Genomic DNA, 22,257 nt, shown 5'->3' on the forward strand with positions numbered 1-22,257 from the left:
GTTAGGTGTTACGTTTAATGTTCTTTGTAACTTTTTATTTCAAGTTCATTCAGAACTAGGGATTGTATTATTCAGTCAGGGAAAAGAAAGCTTGGTACTCTTTATCTAGAACGGCGCCCGCGATTGGAATCGCGGGCGTCGGGGGTAAAAAATCGCGGGTACATAAAAAACGGGTGCGACGCGATGCCCGCGATTTTCCCATAGGGATCAATGTTAAAACGGTGATTGACCGCGATTTTACTGTTAAATGCCTCAGTGCCCGCCATTTGGCCATAGGAAACAATGTTAAATGGGCCACAGAGCCCTAATACTGCCCTTTAACTCTGAAATGGCCCCCACAATTGTTAACGCCACCCCACGATCAATGTCAACCCGAAGCGTGGCGAGCGCAGCGGTACGCGTCCTCCGACCTTTTCATGCCCTACTATCCACGTCGGCGTGGAGTTGAGAATAGAATAGTGTGGCGAGCCACCGAGGCCCGAAGCGTGGCGAGCGGATGCGGATACCTTCTCAGGTAAACGCGTCCCTTCGCGGGCTTCAGAGGTGTCCGCGTCGCCACGGACACCTGTGAAGCCCGCGAGGGGACGCGTATAACTGTGAAGGTATCCGCGTCCCCTCGTGGGGCTCGCCACGCTTCGGGCCTCGGTGGCTCGCTGCGCTCGCTACACTATTCTATTCTCAACTCCACTCCGACGTGGATTGGAAGGCATGAAAAGGTCGGAGGACGCGTACCGCCGCCCCTCGCGGGCTCGCTGCGCTCGCCACGCTTCGGGTTGACGTTGATCGTGGGGTGGCGTTAACAATTGTGGGGGCCATTTCACAGTTCACGGTGACTATTGTTTCCTATGTAAAAATTGCGGGCATTGAGGCATTGAACACTAAAATTGGGTCCAATCATTTTTAACATTGGTCCCTATGGGAAATCGTGGCCATCGCGGGCATCGCGTCGCACCCGATTTTTAGTGCATTCGATGGTCGCGATGGGCGCCGTTCTAGGTAAAGAGTACCGAAAGCTTTAATGTATGTGTATAGTTGTACGTTTATTGCACTCCTATTAGATATTTAGGGGGACATTTACTAAAGGAAATTTGTAAAAAAATAGGTGTATTTGTATCCAGAAATACACTTATTTTTGACATTTACTATCCCGAAAATATGGCAATTCGTAGTCGTATTGATGTGCTATCAATACGAATACGAATTGCCGTATTTTCGGTATAGTAAATGTCAAAATTAAGTGTATTTCTGGATACAAATACACCTATTTTTTACAAATTTCCTTTAGTAAATTTCCCCCTTAGTATCCACTTTGTGCATCAATTGGAGTAAGGGATTTTAACTAGTCCCAAGATCTCTGATTTCTGTGTGTAGTTTTTACTTGTGTCACGTTTACAATATAGTTTGTTACCTATAAGTTTTACACATAGATCTTTTTGCCTAACCTGGCAATAGGAGTGCTGTTATAGTTTCCCTTATGTATTTGTTGGTTAGATAGTATACCAATTTTTTGGTAGGTTTGTCGCCATACACCATTTATTTCACGTGTCACATTCTTAATTTATTAATTAATTTATTGAGTTTTATCACTTGGTTTTATATATAACTATATCAGGGTCCCCTGCCTGGACCGGCAGTTGGAGCTCCGTGATATTCTTTAGGAGTTTTTACAGTGATACTTTCTATTTCTGTACATATGCAATCATAAGTGACAACGTGTCTGGCTTGATGTTTTTGCTGCCAGTTTATATGGGCTAACTGTGGTTCTATTAATTGGGTAGGCAGTAGCGCTATTCCCTGTTACATGCACTTCTATTGAGTCATGTGTATTAATGAGCCAGATGATACTGGATACATCAGTTATGCCCCTGTTTAGGTATACAGCCTAACACTGTTCCCCGTTTTCACACACACAAATTTCCCCAAATTAAATCATACACAAATTATAACATAACAAGCAGCTAGAGGGCGGGCTCTGAGAGCTCGACACGTGTTTCACCTAATAAGGCTTTTTCAAGACCAACCGATTGCCCTCCTTGGGGCTATATTTATTCATTTCATTCTTCCAATCAAATCGTGTTCTTGCGGTCACATGGTCTGGTACGGGCCAATCTGACTCTCCTTGCGTCTTACACTATCTGGCGGGGTCTCCGTCTAGTTTGCCTTACTTCCTGGTAACGTGATCCGCGCCTGACGTAATGCGCCCATCACGTGATTCCAGGTGACCAATCAGCGTTCTGTATTCCCGATCTCGGCTAGTTCTCTTGTTTTGACTGCCCGGGTCTCTGTATATTGTATACCTAAATCCGTATTTTTACGTTTATTTCTTTAGAGATTAAAATTATATTACCACCTTTGTGTGTATGTTCTTCTCGATATATTATCATATCCTGGGTCACGGCTGGGGTTTCCAGATTGTATATTTCTTATGAAAATCAATTGGTGTTATAGTTGTATTCCGTGTGCTGTTATGGCCGGAATCTGTATGAGATAGTTATTCCTTCTGTTTTTTATCTTCTTATTTATATAGAGAACTTCTCTGGGATGCTATTACACTTCCTAGTGTTTTATGTCTTTTGTGGTCCTATTGTTTTGTTTTGGTTCTGTTCGTATTTGACTAGTGGCTTATATCTTTGCCTTGTCCTTATTGGATATCCAGATTTCCCCATTTGGGAGCTCCTGTAATCATGGTGAGTGTGACAATAAACTTATTTTATAAAAAAAGGGGTTGCAGAAAAACGAAAAACAGAAAATGTGAAAAATCATTGTGAAGGGAATAAGGAAAGGTGCAGTTATTTTATTGAATCTGATATTTGCTGTACCCATATTGAACCTGCAGAATGTAGTGCAGGCCCAGGTTGACTGCGTCCTCAACGCATTGATTAGATCGGTATGCAAACTGGAGGGGGTCTAGCTGGTGGCCAGTCACAGCTTTCAGGTGGTTCAGTACCAGGCGCTCAGATGTTTTCATGATCACAGACGTCAGAGCTATCGGCCGGTAGTCATGCAGATTTGTAATAGTTGATTTCTTGGGGACTGGAACAATAGTGGAGCTTTTGAGGCAGGAGGGAACCTTGCGTAGCTCCAGTGATTTGTTGAAGATCCTGGTGAATATGGGGGCAAGTTGACCCGCGCATACTTTCAGGGCAGATGGTGACACCCCGCCAGGACCTGGCGCCTTCCTTGGTTTGGCCCTCTTGAACATCTCCTCCACCTCTACTTGGGTGACCTGGAGTGACTGGAGTTGGCTGTCGACATTTGGGGCAGCACAGAGGGTATGGTTTGGTTCACAGTGGACTACTTTTTCAAACCTGCAATAGAAGTTGTTCAGCTCATCAGCTAGATCTTGGTACATGGCGGCGGCTTTGGGTGTTTTCTTGTAGCTGGTTATAGATTGCATTCCTTTCCACACAGATACAGGGTCATTAGTGGACAGGTCATTTGTCAGCTTGTCAGAAAACCGCTTTTCACTAATGTCCTATGGGATACTGGGAATGGTCTTAAGACATTGGGTATTAGAGGGTATCCGCAGGAGACAGGCACATCTATAACTTTGAAGCTGGGTGTACTGGCTCCTCCCCTCTGATTCCCCACCCAGGAACCAGTTTAGAAAAATGTGCCCTCAGGAGAGGATGCACACTGCTGGAGCTCCAGAGAGTACCGAGCTGTCCCTGCTGCAGGACCACTGTCCTGAGTGGGTGTTTGTACTCACGGGCATTGCGCTGCAGTGATACTCACCCCCAGCATGCCGCACACTCCTGACACAGTCCGAAGACGTCTGTGGTGAGTAGAAACCGGGGTCCCCACAGTGGGGTACCCCAGATCATCGTGCGGCAAGATGGCGGCGGTGGCAGACGCGGTACCCTGCACAGGGGCTGCGCAGTCCCCCCGTCACAGACTGGCTGCGGGTGACAGTCCCTGGGCTACCAGGGCAGATCCCACCAAAAACGCTGTTCAGTGCAAGGGCGCCATTAACTGACAGCCAGCGCCAGTATAAAAATCGGTGAAGCCCCTGCGCCATCACCAGGGGGGCGGGGCTTCAGCGGAGCGAGACCAGAGGCTCTGAGCGCGCATACACTACTTCCTGCTTCTCCCTGGGTGCCATTACTGCCTCCAGATCACTCCTCAGCGGTGAGGTGTTGGACAGAGGAAATCTGCAGAAAACAGCAAGTGTATTTAGCGCTGAATCGCTTAATTAATCAACACTGTACTGTGTTTTGTGCGTTGTACCAACTCCTAAATAGGAGTTCAGGTTGTGCAGGGTGTGCTGGTCTCCTCAGTGTAATCTGAGCGCTCCCCCACGGGCTTTTTAAGCTACACACTTTCAGTGATAGAGCTCACACATATATAGCTGCTATACACTGCACATTGATTTTGTATATATTTCATTGTGATTGTGGTGTGTTTGTGGAAAGTGGTTATTTATTCCTTCACCATGGTAAGGAAATTAACCTGTCTCATTTGCAGCACCAAGTTTATGCCTAAGTCCACCTCACAGATTACCTGTGAAGAGTGCATGTCCACTCAAACAGGGGTTTCACCCCAGATCAGTGGGACTTCACAATCAGACTCTCAGGAGCCTGAGTGGGCTGCAGGCATTAAAACCATGCTGCAGACAGTGTCAACTCAATTGGCTGCAAATACAGTGCAGACCAAACAGGTGCAGCAGGACTTATCAGTTCTAGCCGCATGGGTGGACAATATGAATCCCACCACAGGCCAGTCACGGAAGCGTGCTGCGGCCGCCATGTTGCCTGATTCAGACGGGTGACGACACAGATGATAATGTGGATGACGGGGCTATGATCCCTGATTTACAATCATCCCTCAGGGGCCTGGAACCTCTTATTATAGCAATAAGAGAAGTTTTAGACCTTCCCTTAGCAGACATGCAGGAAGGTGACCCGTTTTTGGGTCCCAAAGGAAACAGCAGATTGTTTTTCTTCTACGATCCCCATGGCAGCCATACATTGGGATATTCCCTTCCCCCACTAGAACAGACAGGATTGGTTTCTCTTGGGACCGCCCACCTTGGGTATAATGGACCCCTCCTTCACCTCCCCTGCATCTTTTTTCCTGTCTCCGTATAGAAGTAGACAGAGTAGGACAGATTATTTTTGTTTAAAGCAGGGTTACCTCAGAGCAGCATGGAGCTGAATGGGGTGGCTCCCCGGGGAGAAGAAGGTGCAGGAGGCCAGCGGTATTTGTCTCCTTGCACGCGATATCCTGCCATGGCAGTACCTGGTCCGGACGCCATACACTGCATGCTGGTGTATGGAAAAAACGGGTCTGCTGGGGAGACTGTGCACAGCCCCGCTGTAAAGCCGCGGCTACACATGCTGGAAGATAAGGCAGAAGGGGCGGAAGTGCCGGTAACGTGTCACTTCCGCCCACAGATGCTGGGTGCGTCTTGAATCCAGTCCCACCGGAAACGCTGGGCAGTGGTTTTAGTTCCACTTCGCCGTGCTGAGCACAGAGGGCGGACAGGGAACAGTTAAATAGCCAGCAGTGATTTCTATCATGGCGTCTATCTGCTTGGTGTGTTTGCATGCTGTTTGGAAACGCTGCAGTATTGACCATGGAAGCGCCTTCTCCCCAGAAGCCGGATGATGCCCCAGTGAGGTAAGCCCTTTGGTTTTGGGCATCAGTATTGTTATTTTGAGATATTGAGTGTAGTTTTCTCTACATTTTTAGTGCGCCTGTCTCTCCTGTACACAAGAAGAGGACAGCAAAGAAAAAGTTCATAGAAGCAGTTTGCATGACATGTGATCAGACCTTTGCTTCAAGTCAGAAAAAGTCAGTATGTGAATTGTGTGAAATGGCACAGTCTAAAGTGGCAAAGAAGCCAGAACAGTCGGAAATGCTTAAAGAGTTAATGGCATGGATGAAGCAGAATTTTGTTTCTAAGAATGAATTTGCTCAAAGTCAATCTACTAAAAGGTCTAGAGTACAAGCAGAGTTTACACCTGAAGAGGATTCTTCTGATGAGTTTGAGTGTGAAGCTAAGGAGTCGTCTGACGAATCTGGTGAAGTAGAAGATGTCAGATCATTTAACTTAGAGCTTGTAGAAAACCTGCTGAAAAATATTTACAAAGCCATGAATTTCAAAGAGGCGGCCTCCTCATCGGACAGAGACCCCTTATATGAGGACAGAGATAAGAAAGGGAGAACCTTCCCACTTAACAAGATGGTGAGAGACATGATAAATAAGGAGTGGATCAATGTCGACAAAAAGTTTACCTTGGGTAATAGGGTAGAAAAAATGTACCCATTTAAGGATGAGGACCTACTGGGATGGTGTACCTTACCCAAGGTAGATGCAGCGGTGGCAGAAATCATATCAAAATCTACCATACCAGTTGAAGATGCGGCGGCATTTAAGGATGCCATGGACAGAAAAATTGAAAATTCTTTCCGTAAAGTACACTCAGCCTCTGCAGGCTCCCTGAAAGCCAACGTGGCTATGGCCTCTGTTGCTAGGGCCGTTCGACTTTGGGCCTCCAATCTGAAAACGGATGTGGAGGAAAAGATATCAAAACAATACCTTCTCAAAAATTTAGAAGTCATGCAAAAGGCCATCGACTATATGTGTGAAGCCTCACCAAATGGGGTGTCCTTTGCAACCAAGGCTATGGCAGCAGGTGTAACAGGGCGTAGGGCTCTATGGCTTAAGCCTTGGAATGCGGACGCTAATTCAAAGAATAAGCTCACGAACTTACCCTTTGAAGGCAAATTCCTCTTCGGCTCCAAGCTGGACACTATGATCCAGAGGATTTCGGGGGGAAAGTCAGTCCGATTACCCCAGGAAAAGAGGAATCTCTTCAACTTCCCGGCCTCATCTAAACAAGCTTATAGGGAGGCGAAGACCTACCGCCCTGGCAAGACGTATTACAAGAGAGGGAATGCTAATACCTCCAGGCAGCCCTTTCGACAAAATTTTCGTGGCCGATATCAACCAGAAAAGGATTGGGGCCAAAAGGGAAAATTATGACTATCTTCAGGTGAAGAAGATTGGGGCCAGACTTATGCTGTTCACGGAGTGTTGGAAGATGATGATAAGAGACACCTGGGTGTTGAACATAATACAACAGGGCTACTGTATAGAATTCGAAAAAATCCCCACCCATCACAGATTCATGAAATCAAGGATACCAGGACTTTCAGAAAAAAGAAAAGCGCTGTTCTTAAAAATCAATCAACTCCTACAGTCAGGGGCCATAGAGTTAGTGCCAGAGAAGGAACGCAGAAAGGGTTTCTATTCAAATCTATTCCTGGTACGGAAACCGAATGGCTCATTCAGAACGATTCTGGACCTGAGGGAGTTGAATGTGTATATAAAACAGATAAGGTTCAAGATGGAGACCTTGAGTTCTATTGTGATGGGGATAAGAAGAGAAGACTACCTCGCATCGATAGATCTCAAGGATGCCTATTACCACATTCCGATCAATCGATGGTACAGAAAGTTTCTGAGGTTTTCAGTGGCCAATCATCATTTTCAGTTTACTTGTCTGCCCTTTGGGCTGAAAACTTCACCAAGAGTTTTTACCAAAGTGCTAGTGACAGTGATTGCAGCATTAAGGATGCAGAAGATTCAAGTATGGCCCTACTTGGACGATCTGCTCATTGCAGGAGAGTCTCTGATAGAGACAGAAACCAATGTGAAAATGACCATAGACCTACTACAATATCTAGGTTGGGTCATAAACAAAGAGAAGAGCCAGCTGCTACCGGTACAGAAAATACAATTTTTGGGAGCCATGATAGACACGCAGCAGTTCTCAATTTCTCTGTCGCCAGACAGATGCAGAAAGATAAAAGAGTTAGTCGACATCTTACTACAAAAGAGGAGATTTCCCCTAATTATGGCCACCCAATTACTGGGTATGATGGCCTCTTGCATCAAAATTGTTCCTTGGGCACAGTGGAAAATGAGGAAACTCCAATGGCTACTGATTCCTCTACAAAAGAGAGGGTGTGGCGACCAACACCTGATCTCATTACAACAGGAATTAAAAAAGGATCTAATATGGTGGACACAGGGGCTAGAGTACAGAAAGACCAGCCTAAAGGAACCTGTGTTTTGTATAGTAACCACAGACGCCAGTCTCTTCGGATGGGGCACCCATGTCGAAGGGAGGTCAGTCCAGGGTATATGGACAATAGAAGAAGCAAGGAACTCATCGAATATGAGGGAATTGCAAGCGGTATGGGAAGCCATAAACTGTCTGAAAGAAGAAATCGGCAATTCCCATTTAAGAATTATGTCGGACAATGTCACTGTGGTTTCCCACATAAACCATCAGGGGGGCACAAGAAGTATAAAACTTATGCGCATGTCAGAGAAGATAATGGGTTGGGCAGAACACAACTTGAAATCCATGACAGCGGTGTATATCCCAGGAAGGAGGAATACCCTGGCAGACTTCCTGAGTCGAGAAGTAGTGTCCCCAGGAGAGTGGCAGTTGAATCAGGAAATATTCTCCCAAATAGATAGAAAGTTTGGCAGCCCAGAAATAGACCTGATGGCAAGCTTTGGGAACAAGAAGGTGAACAGCTTCTTTTCAAAATCTTTTCATCCGCAGGCCCGAGCAATAGATGCTCTGTCAGTAAAGTGGAACTTCAGACTGGGATACATATTCCCGCCCTTCCCTATGATTGGAAAGGTCCTGAAGAAGATAAGAGAAGACCGGGTAGAAGTCATAGCAATACTACCTTACTGGCCAAGAAGACCGTGGTTCGTCAATGTTCTGAAGATGGCAGTACAAGAACCTTGGCCCCTACCCGACAGAGTGGATCTGCTGCACCAGGGTCCGGTTTATCATCCAGAGCCCAAGAAATTATCACTAAAGGCATGGAGATTGAACGGAAGATCCTGAAAAGACATAACCTGTCCCCCCAGGTTATGGAAATGATGCTGAAAGCCAGGAAAGACATATCATCCCTGGCATACTGCAAGACATGGATCAAATTTATTGATTGGGGCCAATTCAGAGGTGATTTCTCCTCCATAACAACGGATAGAGTGCTACAGTTCCTTTACGAAGGTTTCCAGATGGGTCTCGCTCCTGCCACAATTAAATCGCAGATATCAGCACTAGGGGTGCTATTGGATAGATCTTTAGCAGAAGAAAAACTGATAAAAAGATTCAACAGGGCTATGAAGTGGATCCAGCCACCAGTCAAGGCTATAGTGGCACCGTGGGATCTAAATCTGATGCTTTCGGTCCTAACCAAGTGTCCGTTTGAGCCCCTAACGGAATGTTCTTTGAGACTCTTAACTTGGAAAACAGTATTCTTAGTAGCAGTTACCTCTGCGAGAAGAGTGAGTGAGTTGCAGGCTCTATGGATCGAAGAACCCTATTTGGTTATCTTCCCTGACAGAGTTGTCCTAAGGACTCACCCAGAATTTGTACCAAAGGTGGTGTCAGCCTTCCACCTCAATCAGTAAATCACTCTACCCAGTTTCTATCCTAGACCTGAAAATGAGGAACAACAAGCCTGGGATACTTTAGATCTAGTCCGAGTGATTTCTATCTATCTGGAAAGAACTAAGGTTTTCAGAGCAACCAAACATTTGTTCGTCATTCCAGAAGGTGTCAGGAAAGGAAGGGAACCTGGGAAACAGACGATATCCAGATGGATAAGAGAGACTATTGTTACAGCCTACAAACAGGAAGGCAAGAAGATACCTCCTATTGTACAGGCACACTCAACGCGGGCAGTATCTACTTCCTGGGCGAACAAGGCCAAAGCGTCGGTGACGGAAATATGCAAAGCGGCTACCTGGTCGTCAGTACACACTTTTGTGAATCACTATGCTCTTGACGTTTCTCTGGCCCACTTTGGGAAGCATGTACTCCAAGAGGCAGTTTCCTAAATACCTCTTGATAATAAAATATTATTTTACATGCATTTACCCTCCCGTTTATTTCTTGGGTATGTCCCAATGTATGGCTGCCATGGGGATCGTAGAAGAAAGAGTCAAATTATACTCACCGATAATTCCTTTTTCTTCCTAGAGATCCCATGGCAGCCACTGATTGCCCTCCCTTGTGTTCTGATGTGTTTTCTCTAGGGACCAAGAGACGGAGACACTCAAAAGATGCAGGGGAGGTGAAGGAGGGTTTATTATACCCAAGGTGGGCGGTCCCAAGAGAAACCAATCCTGTCTGTTCTAGTGGGGGAAGGGAATATCCCAATGTATGGCTGCCATGGGATCTCTAGGAAGAAAAAGGAATTATCGGTGAGTATAATTCGACTCTATCCTGAACAAGCTGACCTTGATGAGACGTTTAAGGAGGCTTGGAAACAACCTGAAAAGCGTTTCCAACTGTCCAAAAGGTTTAAGTCCAATTTCCCCTTTGATCCCGTCACTAGAGGGGTGTGGGAAGAGCCTCCGGTTGTGGACGCCTCGGTGTCCAGACTGTCCAAGAAGGTGGTTCTCCCCGTTCCAGGGGCAGCAACACTGAAGGATAGTACAGACAAAAAGCTGGATACTACCCTTAAGGCAGGGCTTGACAAATTTATTTAAAATCTAGGAGCCAGGATGAAATTTTAGGAGCCAGATAAAATTATAAGAGGGAGAGTGCACGCCCCCAAAATTTGCACGAGCCATAATGCCCATTACACGTTCTATCAAACACTGGAATGCCAATTACATAGAATTCCAAATGCAGTAATGGTTTTTACATATTATCACACATAAGTGGAGCTTAGCTACATGCTCATTTCTATGGGTTTTGATGCTTGATGCCAGGGGTAACATGCTCTTTGCCAGGGGTTGCATACTGGAAGCCATGCAGCCCGACTAGTCCAGCAGCAAGAAGTGGTGGCACTGGTGGGGCTCAACGGTGCCCTGGACAGGTGGAGGGAAAGACCTGCATCCAATGGGGGACTTTTGGCAGGTGGTGGAGGGGGCTAAGCCCCTGCATGAGAAGTAGGTAGCCACTAGTCTGAGAGGATGGGGAGACAGGGGTCAGGTACTGCGGGCCGCCGGTGTGACAGGAGAGGAAGACACTGCCTGGCCACGCTGCTTTTGTCACCCACCCACCCCCAGTTAAAGTGCACAGTTATTTGAACTATGGGCACACAGACATAAAAATGATCATATATACCTGTAAAATGGGCAACTATATATTGGGCTCGCTCACCAATGTAGAAGAAAGTCTCTCACAACGAGTCCTCACTGCTGTAGCTCCTGCCTCTGCCTTTCCCATGTCGCTACGTAAATAAAAGGCTCCCCTCCCAGTAGATGCATACTGTGGTAGCGCCGGTGACACTAGCCGCCCACCCGCCGCTCCAAACAGAATGCGCAGCTCCACACCATGGTGGCGGCCATCGTCCTGCCCCAGCACACATTGCGCAGCATGTAATGAGTGGCCAGTGGCGTCTTGAGATCCCGGACAGCCGCTCATTACACATGCATAGGGGGAGGAGCTGCCTGCATTCACGGAGCAGGCAGTACAATACAGCAGCACTGTAAACTATTCTGCTGCTGTGGATCTAATGTGTCCGGCAGCTCTGTGTCCGCAGCAACAGGTCGGACAGGCTGCTGCTTCTGCAGCAGCAGCTTTCAGCGCCTTGGTTGCTGAGCAGGAATGTCAGCACAGAAGGGGGCAACGGAGGGGCAGGGCGTGTTAGCGCAGGGCACTGCGCCCTGCAAAGGAAGTTTAGTGGGAACACTGCGGGCGCTGGTGTGACAGTTGGGAGAGACTGTGCCCAGCTGCACTGCCGCTGCTCTGACAGGAGGAGGAGAGGAGGCAGGGGTCAAGAACTGCAGGCGGCTGGTGTGACAGGAGGAGACTGTGCCTGGCCGCGCTGCCGCCGCTAGTGTGACAGGAGGGGGAGGCGGGGATCGGGCACCGCGCTGCCCTGACATGAGGAGGAGGCAGGCGGTAATGTGACAGGAGGGGGAGACGGGCGTCGGGCACCGCTGCCGGTGATCTGACCAGATTCTGCTTCCACCCTCCCTGAAAAAAAATCTGGTCGCCAGGAAGCAGAATCTGGTCGCCATGGCGACCTGGCCCCCGGATTTTGTCGAGCCCTGCCTTAAGGCCATGTATACAGTGAGTGGGGCGTCTCGGAGACCTGTCCTCGCCAGTTGTTGGATGGCAAAGTCCATTTATACATGGGCTTCTCAAATCCAGGAAGGTATGCTTGCCGATATGTCACTGGCGCAAGTCGGAGAGAGACTTCGCCATATCCAGGATACTGCAAAGATCCTATGTGATACACAAAAGGAGCTTGGAGCTATAAATGCTCGCTCTTCCGCAATGGCGGTTTCGGGTCGCAGGGCCCTCTGGTTGAGACAATGGGTAGCTGATCCAGAGTCCAAAAGTAGTGTCGAGAATTTGCCTTTTAAAGGGGAAAAATTGTTTGGTAGTGAAATTGACGACCTCATATCCAAGGCTATGGCCGGCAAGTCGACTTTTCTGCCGACGGCTCCCACTCACGCAAAACGTCCCTTTCATGGTCAGACGTCTCAGTCCTTTCAGGCCTATCAGTCCTTTCGGCCTTCCAGGCCCAGGCAGAGGGCGAGAGGCTCCAGCTCGGCCGCCAGAGGGGACCGTGGTAGGTTCAGAAAGCCCGCCAGCACAGGATCTCAGGATCGTGCCGCTAATGCCACCGTCTCTAAACCTGCAGCATGACTCGGGTTCCGACCCTGGAGTCACATGCGAGGTGGGGGGTCGCCTGTCAGCTTTCAGCCAGGTGTGGTCGGTCTCTCACCTAGATTCCTGGGTGAGGGATCTTCTTTCCAACGACTACAGGTTGGAATTCTAAAGGCCTCCCCCTCACAGGTTCTTCAAATCAGGTTTACTGGATCTGCATGCAGATCGGGTGAACCTACAACAGGCAATACAACGCCTACTGACGTCACGGGTTATCATACCTGTCCCACTGGAGGAACAAGGAAGGGGTTACTACTACCTGAACATCCCCAAGTCTTCACTGACGCAGTCGCGTCGTATCCTCTTTCTGGGAATGTTCCTGGACACAGAGGAGAAAAGGATTTTCCTCCCTCGGGAGAAGATGGAGGCCATACAATCCCTAGTGAAGGTGATTTTGGCAAAGCCTCAGGTGTCTGTTCACCAGTGCATCCAGTTACTGGGCAGGATGGTGGCCACCTTCGAGTCCATCCAGTTCGGACGCTTTCACACCAGGGTGTTCCAACTGGATTTACTGTCAAAATGGTCGGGCTCACATCTCCTGATGTACAAGAGGATTTCTCTGTCGCATCAGACCCGACCGTCCCTTCTATGGTGGACTCAGGCATCGAACCTGCTTGCAGGTCGGAGATTTGGCATCCAGGACTGGGTGCGACTCACGACGGATGCGAGTCTGCTGGGATGGGGTGCTGTGACCATGGACAGAACCTTTCAAGGCCAGTGGTCTCGGTGGGAATCGAGACTCCACATCAATATCCTGGAGCTAAGAGCTGTATACTATGCAGTGTTACAGGCCCAGGATCTCCTTCAAGGACAGGCGCTTCAGGTACAGTCCGACAACGCCACAACTGTGGCATACATAAATCGCCAGGGAGGCACAAGGAGCAGGACTTGCATGAAAGAAGCTTCCAAGATCCTGGCTTGGGCGGAAATGTATGTGGTGGCACTGTCGGCCATCTTTATCCCGGGTGTGGACAATTGGGAGGCGGATTTCCTAAGCCGTCACGCCCTCCACCCCGGGGAATGGAGCCTGAATTCTCAGGTCTTTGCAGCTATTGTGGACCGTTGGGGTCATCCAACGATAGATCTGATGGCATCCCGGTTAAACCACAAGGTTGCCATGTATTGCACAAGGACCAGGGATCCATGTGCAGTGGCTGTAGATGCCCTGACAATTCAGTGGGTGTTTCCCTTGGTGTACCCTGTTTCCACCCATACCACTGCTGACAAGGGTACTCAAAAGAGTACGAAGTCAGAGAGTAGAAGCCATTCTGATAGCTCCGGACTGGCCAAGAAGGGCTTGGTTCGCGGATCTGCAGAGCTTACTGATCGAAGATCCTTGGCCTCTTCCTCTAAGGAGGGATCTACTCACTCAGGGCCCTTGCGTCTTCCAAGATTTAGGGCGGCTACGTTTGTCGGCATGGAGGTTGAGCGGCAAATCTTAGCTCAAAAAGGCCTGCATTCATCAGTCATCACCACGATGATTCAGGCCAGAAAGCCGGTAACAAATACCCACTACCACCAGATCTGGAGGAAATACGTGGGTTGGTGTGAGGAGCAGAAGGTCCCCCCAGCAAGATTTAACCTGAACAGGTTGTTGTTCTTCCTGCAAGCGGGATTGGATTTGGGCCTCCGTCTGGGTTCCCTAAAGGTCCAGATTTCGGCCTTGTCCATATTCTTCCAAAGAAAATTGGCTGTCATCCCGGAAGTACAAACCTTTCTTCAGGGAGTGCTTCACATTCAGCCTCCCTTTGTACCACCTACACCACCTTGGAGTTTGGACGTCGTCCTAAACTTCCTTCAATCCTCCTGGTTTGAACCTTTGGAGTCGATTGAATTGCGGTACATTACCTGGAAAGCGGTGGTTCTTTTGGCCCTAGCCTCGGCTAGGAGAGTGTCTGAATTGGGAGCCCTATCCTGTAAGAGCCCCTATTGAATTTTTCATTCAGACAGAGCGGAGTTGAGGACAAACCCGCGATTCCTCCCTAAGGTGATTTCTTCCTTTCACCTTAACCAGCCCATTGTAGTCCCGTCTGCATCTGGTTCACCGGATATTCCGGTGTCCCTGGATGTAGTGCGTGTCTTGCGTGTTTATGTCCAGAGGACTTCAAGAATCAGGAAGACAGATTGTCTATTCGTCCTGTACGACGCACAAAAGAAGGGACACCCTGCATCTAAGCAATCTATTGCTAGATGGATTAGGACTACAATCCAACAAGCCTATGTGATGGCAGGCCTGCCAACACCTTCTGTTCTAAAGGCTCATTCCACCAGATCGGTGGGCGCATCCTGGGCGGCTGCTCGGGGTGTGTCAGCTCTGCAACTCTGTAGAGCTGCTACATGGTCGGGGCAACACACCTTTGTAAAATTTTATAAATTTGATGCCCTGGCCAAAGAGGATACCCAGTTTGGGCAGGCGGTACTGCAGCAGTCTCTGCACGTACCCTCCCTTTCTGGAAGCTTTGGGACATCCCCAATGTCTTAAGACCATTCCCAGTATCCCATAGGACGTTAGTGAAAATAGGAATTTAATACCTACCGGTAATTCCTTTTCACGTAGTCCTTATGGGATACTGGGTGCCCGCCCGGTGCGGGGTCTGGCTGCAGCCTTATTCTGCTGTTAAAGTTCAGAAGTTCATCTTATTGTCTTCTGGTTGTAAGGTCTAGTTCAGTGACCTTGGTTCAAAGAAAATCCACTTAGTAAGTGGTATTATAGTTGTTTTTTATTTTGATTAAATGCGGGTGTGCTGGCATGAATCTCACCACACAATTCACACTTATGTTTACATAGGTGACATATAGGTCATTCCTCTCATATGTTCATTCTTCTTCGGGCACAGTTTTTCATTAACTGGTTCCTGGGTGGGGAATCAGAGGGGAGGAGCCAGTACACCCAGCTTCAAAGTTATAGATGTGCCTGTCTCCTGCGGATACCCTCTAATACCCAATGTCTTAAGACCATTCCCAGTATCACATAAGGACTACGTGAAAAGGAATTACCGGTAGGTATTAAATTCCTATTTTTTGCTAGCCTGATTTCTTCGGTTGTATTGTGGTCTGTCACCGTTGCTGTAGGCCTCCTCTTTGGCTCGGCGGAGTTGTCTGAGCTGGGCGTTGAACCAGGGCTTGTTGTTGAAGATGCGGTAGGTCTTGGTGGGTATACACATGTCCTCACAGTAGCTTATGTAGGATGTGACTGTGTCAGTCATTCAGGTCAGTTGCAGAGGCTTCAAAGACCCCCCCAGTCCGGAAATAAGACATACACACACACACACACACAGGTGGCCAAAATTGCGGACAGTTTTTTTTAAATTTGAATGTTTTTCAATTTTGAATGCTTATAAAAAATGTTACACTTCATGCAGTGCAGTGTTTCATATATCAAATGAAAGGGAATTTAATGCTGAATTCAACACAATAAAAACAGAGGCAAAATATTTGCATACAAGAGTAGTTATGCAGTAAAAACTACCCTTAGGGTGAAAGTCCCTGTGTACTTATGATGTCACTGTCATATCAGTTTTTCATTGGGTATCTTTTATTTTTCAAGACAGCAGCACAGCGACGTGGTATTGAGCCAACCAATGTTTGGAGCTCTTTCTTCTTTATTATGTGGTGCCATGAGACCATTATAGTCTCAATTAATTCTCTTTTATTGGATGGACGCCTCAGATGTACCAGTTTTTTTTCAAACAGAACCACAAATGTTCTATGGGGTTAAGGCCTGGGCTGTTTCCTGGCCATACCAGCACATGTATGTCATTCTCTGTGAACCACTGTTTGCATATCCGTGCATTGTGGCAGGGAGCTGAATACTGCTTGAAAAAAAAAATGGGGCATTATCTGGAAATAATATCCCTGGTAGAAGTTTTGGTTGTAGGATGGTGTCAATGTACTTTTATACTGTTCAGTGTGCCATCTATGACATGAAGGCGGCCTACAGCATCTGCTGGCATACATGCCCAGATCATAACATTTGCAGGATTCTTTGTTGTTGCTTTAATGCAATCTGGATGTACCTCTTCACCAATGCTACGTTTCACATATTTTCTCCAATCACTACCAAATATCGATATCTTAGTCTTGTCACTTCATATCACTTGTTTCCACTGACCTTCTGTCCATGCAATGTGTTCTTTTGCCCACTGTATTGATTTATGCCACTGCTTTTTATTCAGCAATGGCTTTTTTCTGGGAATCCTACCTTTTAGGCTAACCTCCGATAGTCTTCTCCGTACCTTTCTTGAACTGACACAAACATCATTTGCATTCAGTTCACTGCTAATGGCCGCAGATGCAGGGCTGGTGCAAGCCCTGTCAGCGCCCTGGGTGGGCCGCCCGACCCCCTCCTCACCAGCTCCGGGTGGGGGGTCAGTGGATTGCTGGGGGGCGCTGGCAGGGGTGGGGGGGTGGGAGGGAAGCGGGTGCTGGGCGCTGACTACCACGCTCCAGGGGGGGAAGCAGCAGGTTGCTGCTGTTCAGCACGGGGGCAGGGCAGCGCCGGGCGCTGACTACTGCGCTCTATCCACGGGTAGGCTCCAGTCAGGGGTGGCAAGGGGGTGTATTCACCTGCTTCGTTGTATTGGCTGGTTGTCCCGTACTTTGCAGCTGCTGCTGCTTGCCAGCTTTCTTCCGACTTCCTGGTCTCCTCGGCGGCTCACTACCGCCCTCCAGTGGCCCTGCGCAGATGACATCCATCTGTCCCTGACACAAATTTGTTTTATTCTACTATCATCAACAGCTGATAGTGTAAACAAAACGTTTGTACTCCTGATGTTGTCACGTTCCCACCAACTTCTCTCGCAATTGCTGCATATGAAAGATCATCTTCAAGTAAAACACAAATCCTAGATCTCTTCCTGGGTGACCAGTCACCATTTTCCCTGGACGACATTGTTTTATTTATTTTTTACACTGTCAATAGCACTAAACAATACACACAAACATCCAACCATAAATGCACTTCAGTAACCAACTTTATTCTGAAAAATGAAACAGTCAGACTTTTCCCACCTTTGAACATGACCTTGCACCTGCTCAAATACAACAGCTGATCATTGGTCCTCAGAACAACGATTCCGATTGGCTAGTAGTAGCTGTTACTACAATCTGCTTCTTGAATCTCACGCATCTGTGCTTCTTTGTCTGACTTGAAAGTAGCATAACTTCTCTTGTAAGGCAAATATTTGACCTCTGGTTATTGTGTTGAATTCAACATAAATATGAAGCATTGCACTGCGTGAAGTGTAACAGTTTTTCTCTACCGTCCAATGGGATACTGGGTTCACTACTATGGGGATTGAGATCTCCGCAGGAGAGACAGGCACATAAAAGACTTTGTGTGGGTGCACTGGCTCCTCCCCTCAATCTCCCTCCACTAGTCCGTTTTAAAAAATGTGCCTCAGGGAGAGGCAGTGCTTCTGGATGCTCCAGAGTTTTTTCAACAGTTTTATCTAAGTTTATTATTTTGGGGCGCTGTGGTGACCACACAGCTGTCCTGCTTCGTGGGTGTCAGGGGAAGGGTCAGTCCCCGGCCTCTTTAGGTGCAGAGCTGACCTGCTGCAGGACATTCGGTTCTGTGTGGGGCTTGTCACCGCACAGCATTGCGCCATGGCGAGCAAGCCCCCAGCCGCCGCACACCCCTGACAGGTCAGAAGACTACAGTGGTGAGTACAGGCTGGGGGTCCCACAAGGGGACTCCGCAGCCATTTGTTGTGCGGCATGATGATGGGCAGTAATGGCGGCCCTCAAGTAGGGACCGCGTGAACCCCACATCAGTGACACTGGCACAGGGGTGCTGCCGCTGGACCACCAGGGACACCCCAAAGGTTGTTTTATGAAACTGCCATTATGTGCCGGTATAAAATTAGATGAAGCGCCAGCTCTGTGTACAGGGGGCGGGGCTTCACTCAGAGCGGGACCAGGCTCTGCTGGACGCGTGCTGTCACTTCCTGCTTCTTCATGCTGCAGACTCCATTACAGAAAAGGCTCCTCACTGGCGTGGTGGATCCGGGTCCTTGCAGCACGGCAGAGACAGCAAGTTAATTAGTGATTTAGCGCTGCTGCGCTATCTGGCTTGTTTTGTATAGACACTGTGTTGTTCAATCACTGTGTATAGCGTTACCAGCTCACCCAGATCTGTGAGTTAAGGTTAAGGGTGCACTTGGTTCCCCAATTGCTCTGTTTTTCCCCACTGATTAGTTACAAAGCACACATACTACAGTCACATAGTCTGTTTCCATACCAGTGGCGTGGTGTGTGAGTGTGAGTGGCTGTGTGGGGGTGAGTTCTTCTGCTGTGTTATATCAGAGGTACAGCCTCATCATGGTAAAGAAGCTTACTTGCATGGTTTGTAGCACCAAATTTGTGCCCAAGTCACAGTCCCAGGTCACTTGTGAACCTTGTATGTCACCACAACCCAGTGGTGTAGACACCCAGGTCAGTGGGGTGCCCCCACAGCTTGCAGGGATATCACAGGCTGATGATCAAGAGCCTGCGTGGGCCTCCAGCATGAAGACATTGTTAGATTCTGTAGCTTCACAGCTTTCCACTAACACTCAGCAGGGTTGATATCCTTCATACCCTTCACATTCCTCCTCCTCCCGCACAGCCCCAGAAGAGGCCGGCTGCTGCAATGGCCCCAGACTCAGATGATGATGATGAGGACATATTGGAGGAAGGAGAGGAGCAGGTTCAGCAGGAACCAGTCCCTGAGCTAGCAGCACATGGTCCTGAACCACTAATCAAGGCCATTAGGGATGTTTTAGATCTCCCGGTGGAGGCATCCACAGAAGGGGATCCTTTCTTCATGACTCAGAGGAAACAGCCTGTGTACTTCCCTGAGCAGGCAGAATTAGAAACGGTTTTCGGGGCAGCACGGCAGAACCCTGATAAAAGGTTCACTCTATCTAAAAGGTTTACAAATGCTTATCCTTTTGAACCTTTGGGCAGAAAGAAGTGGGAGGAGCCACCGGTGGTGGACTCATCTGTCTCCCGCCTTTCAAAGAAAGTGTTGCTGCCAGTCCCTTAAGGACGGGGCAGACAGAAGGCTTGAAGCTACCCTCAAGTCTATGTACACAGCTAGTGGGGCCTCTCAACGCCCAGTACTAGCCAGCTGTTGGGATTGTTGACCGGTCAGCTTGAAGAAGCTAGTTGTCTAGCGAAACACGTGTCCTGTCATCTGTAGCGCTAGGGAAAATGACTGTTTGGTGTTAGTGAAGGAAATTTATTATCCTAATGTTCTAATGTCAAACCAGGTGTTTATGTCTCTTTGCTAGGAGGGTTGCTTTATACTCCACCACAGAGAGGGTTGCTAATCAAGCAGGGACCATTCAAGCCTGCCTTAGACTAAGAAGCAGACAACTACCAGTGTGGTGCACGAAAATCTATATATAATTGTACCAATAATAAGATTGTCCAGCAGATGGCACTGCTGCTCCATATTCTCAGGCATTGAAACATTGATGTAAAAAAATCTGGTAACTCTGGGTACAATATCAGACCTCAGTGAATAGATACAATTAACATTTTGTCAAGTGTGAAATAGTAACACTGTATTCACTTGCTAAGCCTGCTACAATCCCATATGGGGAAGCAACCATACACTGGAGAAAACACATTTAAGCATACATTTTTACAGTTTTTTCTCTTTAAAAGTGTAAAAAAAATAGTGTAAATAAACAATATACAATTGTGTGAAGCCTAGAAGGAATACATTAAAACACCTTGGTGGGGAATATACCCCGGTACACACTATAAACCAGCAGTCATCCCTACCTGCATTTTTTGCAGTGGTAGAAAAATGACTGTGTGGTGCTAGTGCAGGAAATACATTATCCCTATGTGTTAATGTTACATCAGGTGTCCATGTCTCCTTGATAGGACGGTTGTTATATACCTCACCACATAGAGGGTTGCTATCCAAATAGGGACCATCCAAGCCTGCCCCAGACTATTAAGTAGATAAATACCAGTGTGGTGCATTTGAATTTATATACAAGTGTACCACCAATAAGACCGTCCAGCAGATGGCACTGCTGGTTCATCTTTTCAGGCTTTGAACCACTCATGTAAGAAGTCTGGTATCCCCCAAAAAATGTTGGGCCCAATGCCAGACCTCAGTGAATAGAGACTATTAACAATAGGTCAAGTGTGAAAGAATAACACTGTATTTCACTTGTAAACCTACAACAATCCCCTGTGGTGAAGCAACCATTACATGGGAGAAAACCCATTTGGGCATACTTTTTTATAATTTTTTCTCCAAAAGTGTAAATAAGGCAAAAATGAACACACAATTGTATGAAGCCTAGAAGGAGTACATAAAAACACCCTGGTGGGGAATATACCCCAACATACACTACAAACCAGCAGTCATCCCTACCTACATTTTAAACTCTCAAATCACTAATTCCTATCTTTATTGTCACTAAATGTACGTATGTCATTGTCATTTTAACCTCTTTATTTCGCTATTAGTGGCTGTCTCCTTATCCAATTGTCATAATAAAGATAAAAGGAGCTCCCACTCATTTTACCATATAGAGAAAAGGAATGAGTCCACAAAAAATTTTTTGATTGTCCTTTAGGAGTGCATCCAACACAAATTCTTTCTTTCTTTGTCGTCTTTTTTCAAGTATGGAATTACCCAGTTCCTCTCCACTAAGGTTGTAACTTGCACACTGGTTGTGTCTCCCAAGGTGCATAACCTTATATTTATCTACATTGAACCTCATCTTCCATTTTTTGGGCCACTCATCTAGAATTGCAAGATCATTTTGAAGCATGGTGACATCTTCTGATGATTTGATGACTTTGCTAAATTTTGTATCGTCCGCAAAGATGGATACATTGCTGAGTAACCCTATCCCAATATCCTTAATAAAAATGTTAAACAAAATGGGCCCCAAAACCGAACCCTGGGGCACTCCACTTAGTACCGGTATCATATTTGATACGGTACCATTCACAACCACTCTTTGTTCTCTATTACATAGCCAATTCCCTACCCATCTGCAGATATTTTCACCCAATCCTAGGTTCTCCATTTTATTAATCAATCTCTTGTGTGGGACAGTATCAAATGCTTTAGCGAAATCTAGGAAAATCACACCTACAGCATTTCCATTATCAAGGTTTTTGCTAACCTCTTCATAGAACCCTAGTAGATTAGTTTGGCATGAACGATTTTTCACTAACCCATGTTGGTTAATACTGAGTAGACGGTGATGATCTAAATATTCCTGGATACCATCCCTTAAAAATCCTTCAAATAGTTTACCCCCAATTGATGTTAAAATAACGGGTCTGTAATTAGCAGGATCTTCCTTTTTTCCTTTTTTGAATATTGGCACTACCTCTGCTATTCTCCAATCTTTTGGTACTATACCTGACGATAGTGACTTGCTAAAGATATAATGTAGGGGGGTAGCTAGTTCATCCCTTAATTCCATTAATACCCTCGGATGAATCCCATCTGGCCCTGGTGATTTATTTGTTTTGAGTTTGCTTAGCCTCAGTATTATTTCCTTCGGCGTGAAATCCACAATGAGATCTGGCTTATTTGTCCCGTTTGTGGTAAATGTTCCTTCCT

At 47.1% G+C, this 22,257-nt stretch overlaps 2 protein-coding genes across 6 annotated transcripts in view; both read left to right on the forward strand.

The window, feature by feature from the left end:
* The window catches only part of CCDC30 (coiled-coil domain containing 30), a 502,866-nt gene that overhangs the window by 7,092 nt on the left and 473,517 nt on the right, over nucleotides 1-22,257 (forward strand). The gene's annotated exons all lie outside the window — the stretch shown is intronic.
* Nucleotides 5,429-6,988, forward strand: LOC146042358 (uncharacterized). The gene is made up of 2 exons (XM_083162334.1): nucleotides 5,429-5,619; nucleotides 5,692-6,988. Exons 1-2 carry the CDS (start codon nucleotides 5,546-5,548, stop codon nucleotides 6,986-6,988), a joined length of 1,371 nt encoding a protein of 456 aa, XP_083018460.1. The 5' UTR covers nucleotides 5,429-5,545.

The sequence above is a fragment of the Crinia signifera genome, chromosome 19, assembly GCF_055691185.1.
Source record: "Crinia signifera chromosome 19, ASM5569118v1, whole genome shotgun sequence".
Lineage (NCBI taxonomy): Eukaryota > Metazoa > Chordata > Amphibia > Anura > Myobatrachidae > Crinia > Crinia signifera.

Bases quoted from the DNA above. Each gene is read 5' to 3' on its own strand.
- LOC146042358 (XM_083162334.1), top strand. From the start codon at position 5,546: ATGCTGTTTGGAAACGCTGCAGTATTGACCATGGAAGCGCCTTCTCCC. The intron at 5,620-5,691 runs GTAAGCCCTTTG...CTACATTTTTAG, and splicing joins CCGGATGATGCCCCAGTGAG to TGCGCCTGTCTCTCCTGTAC.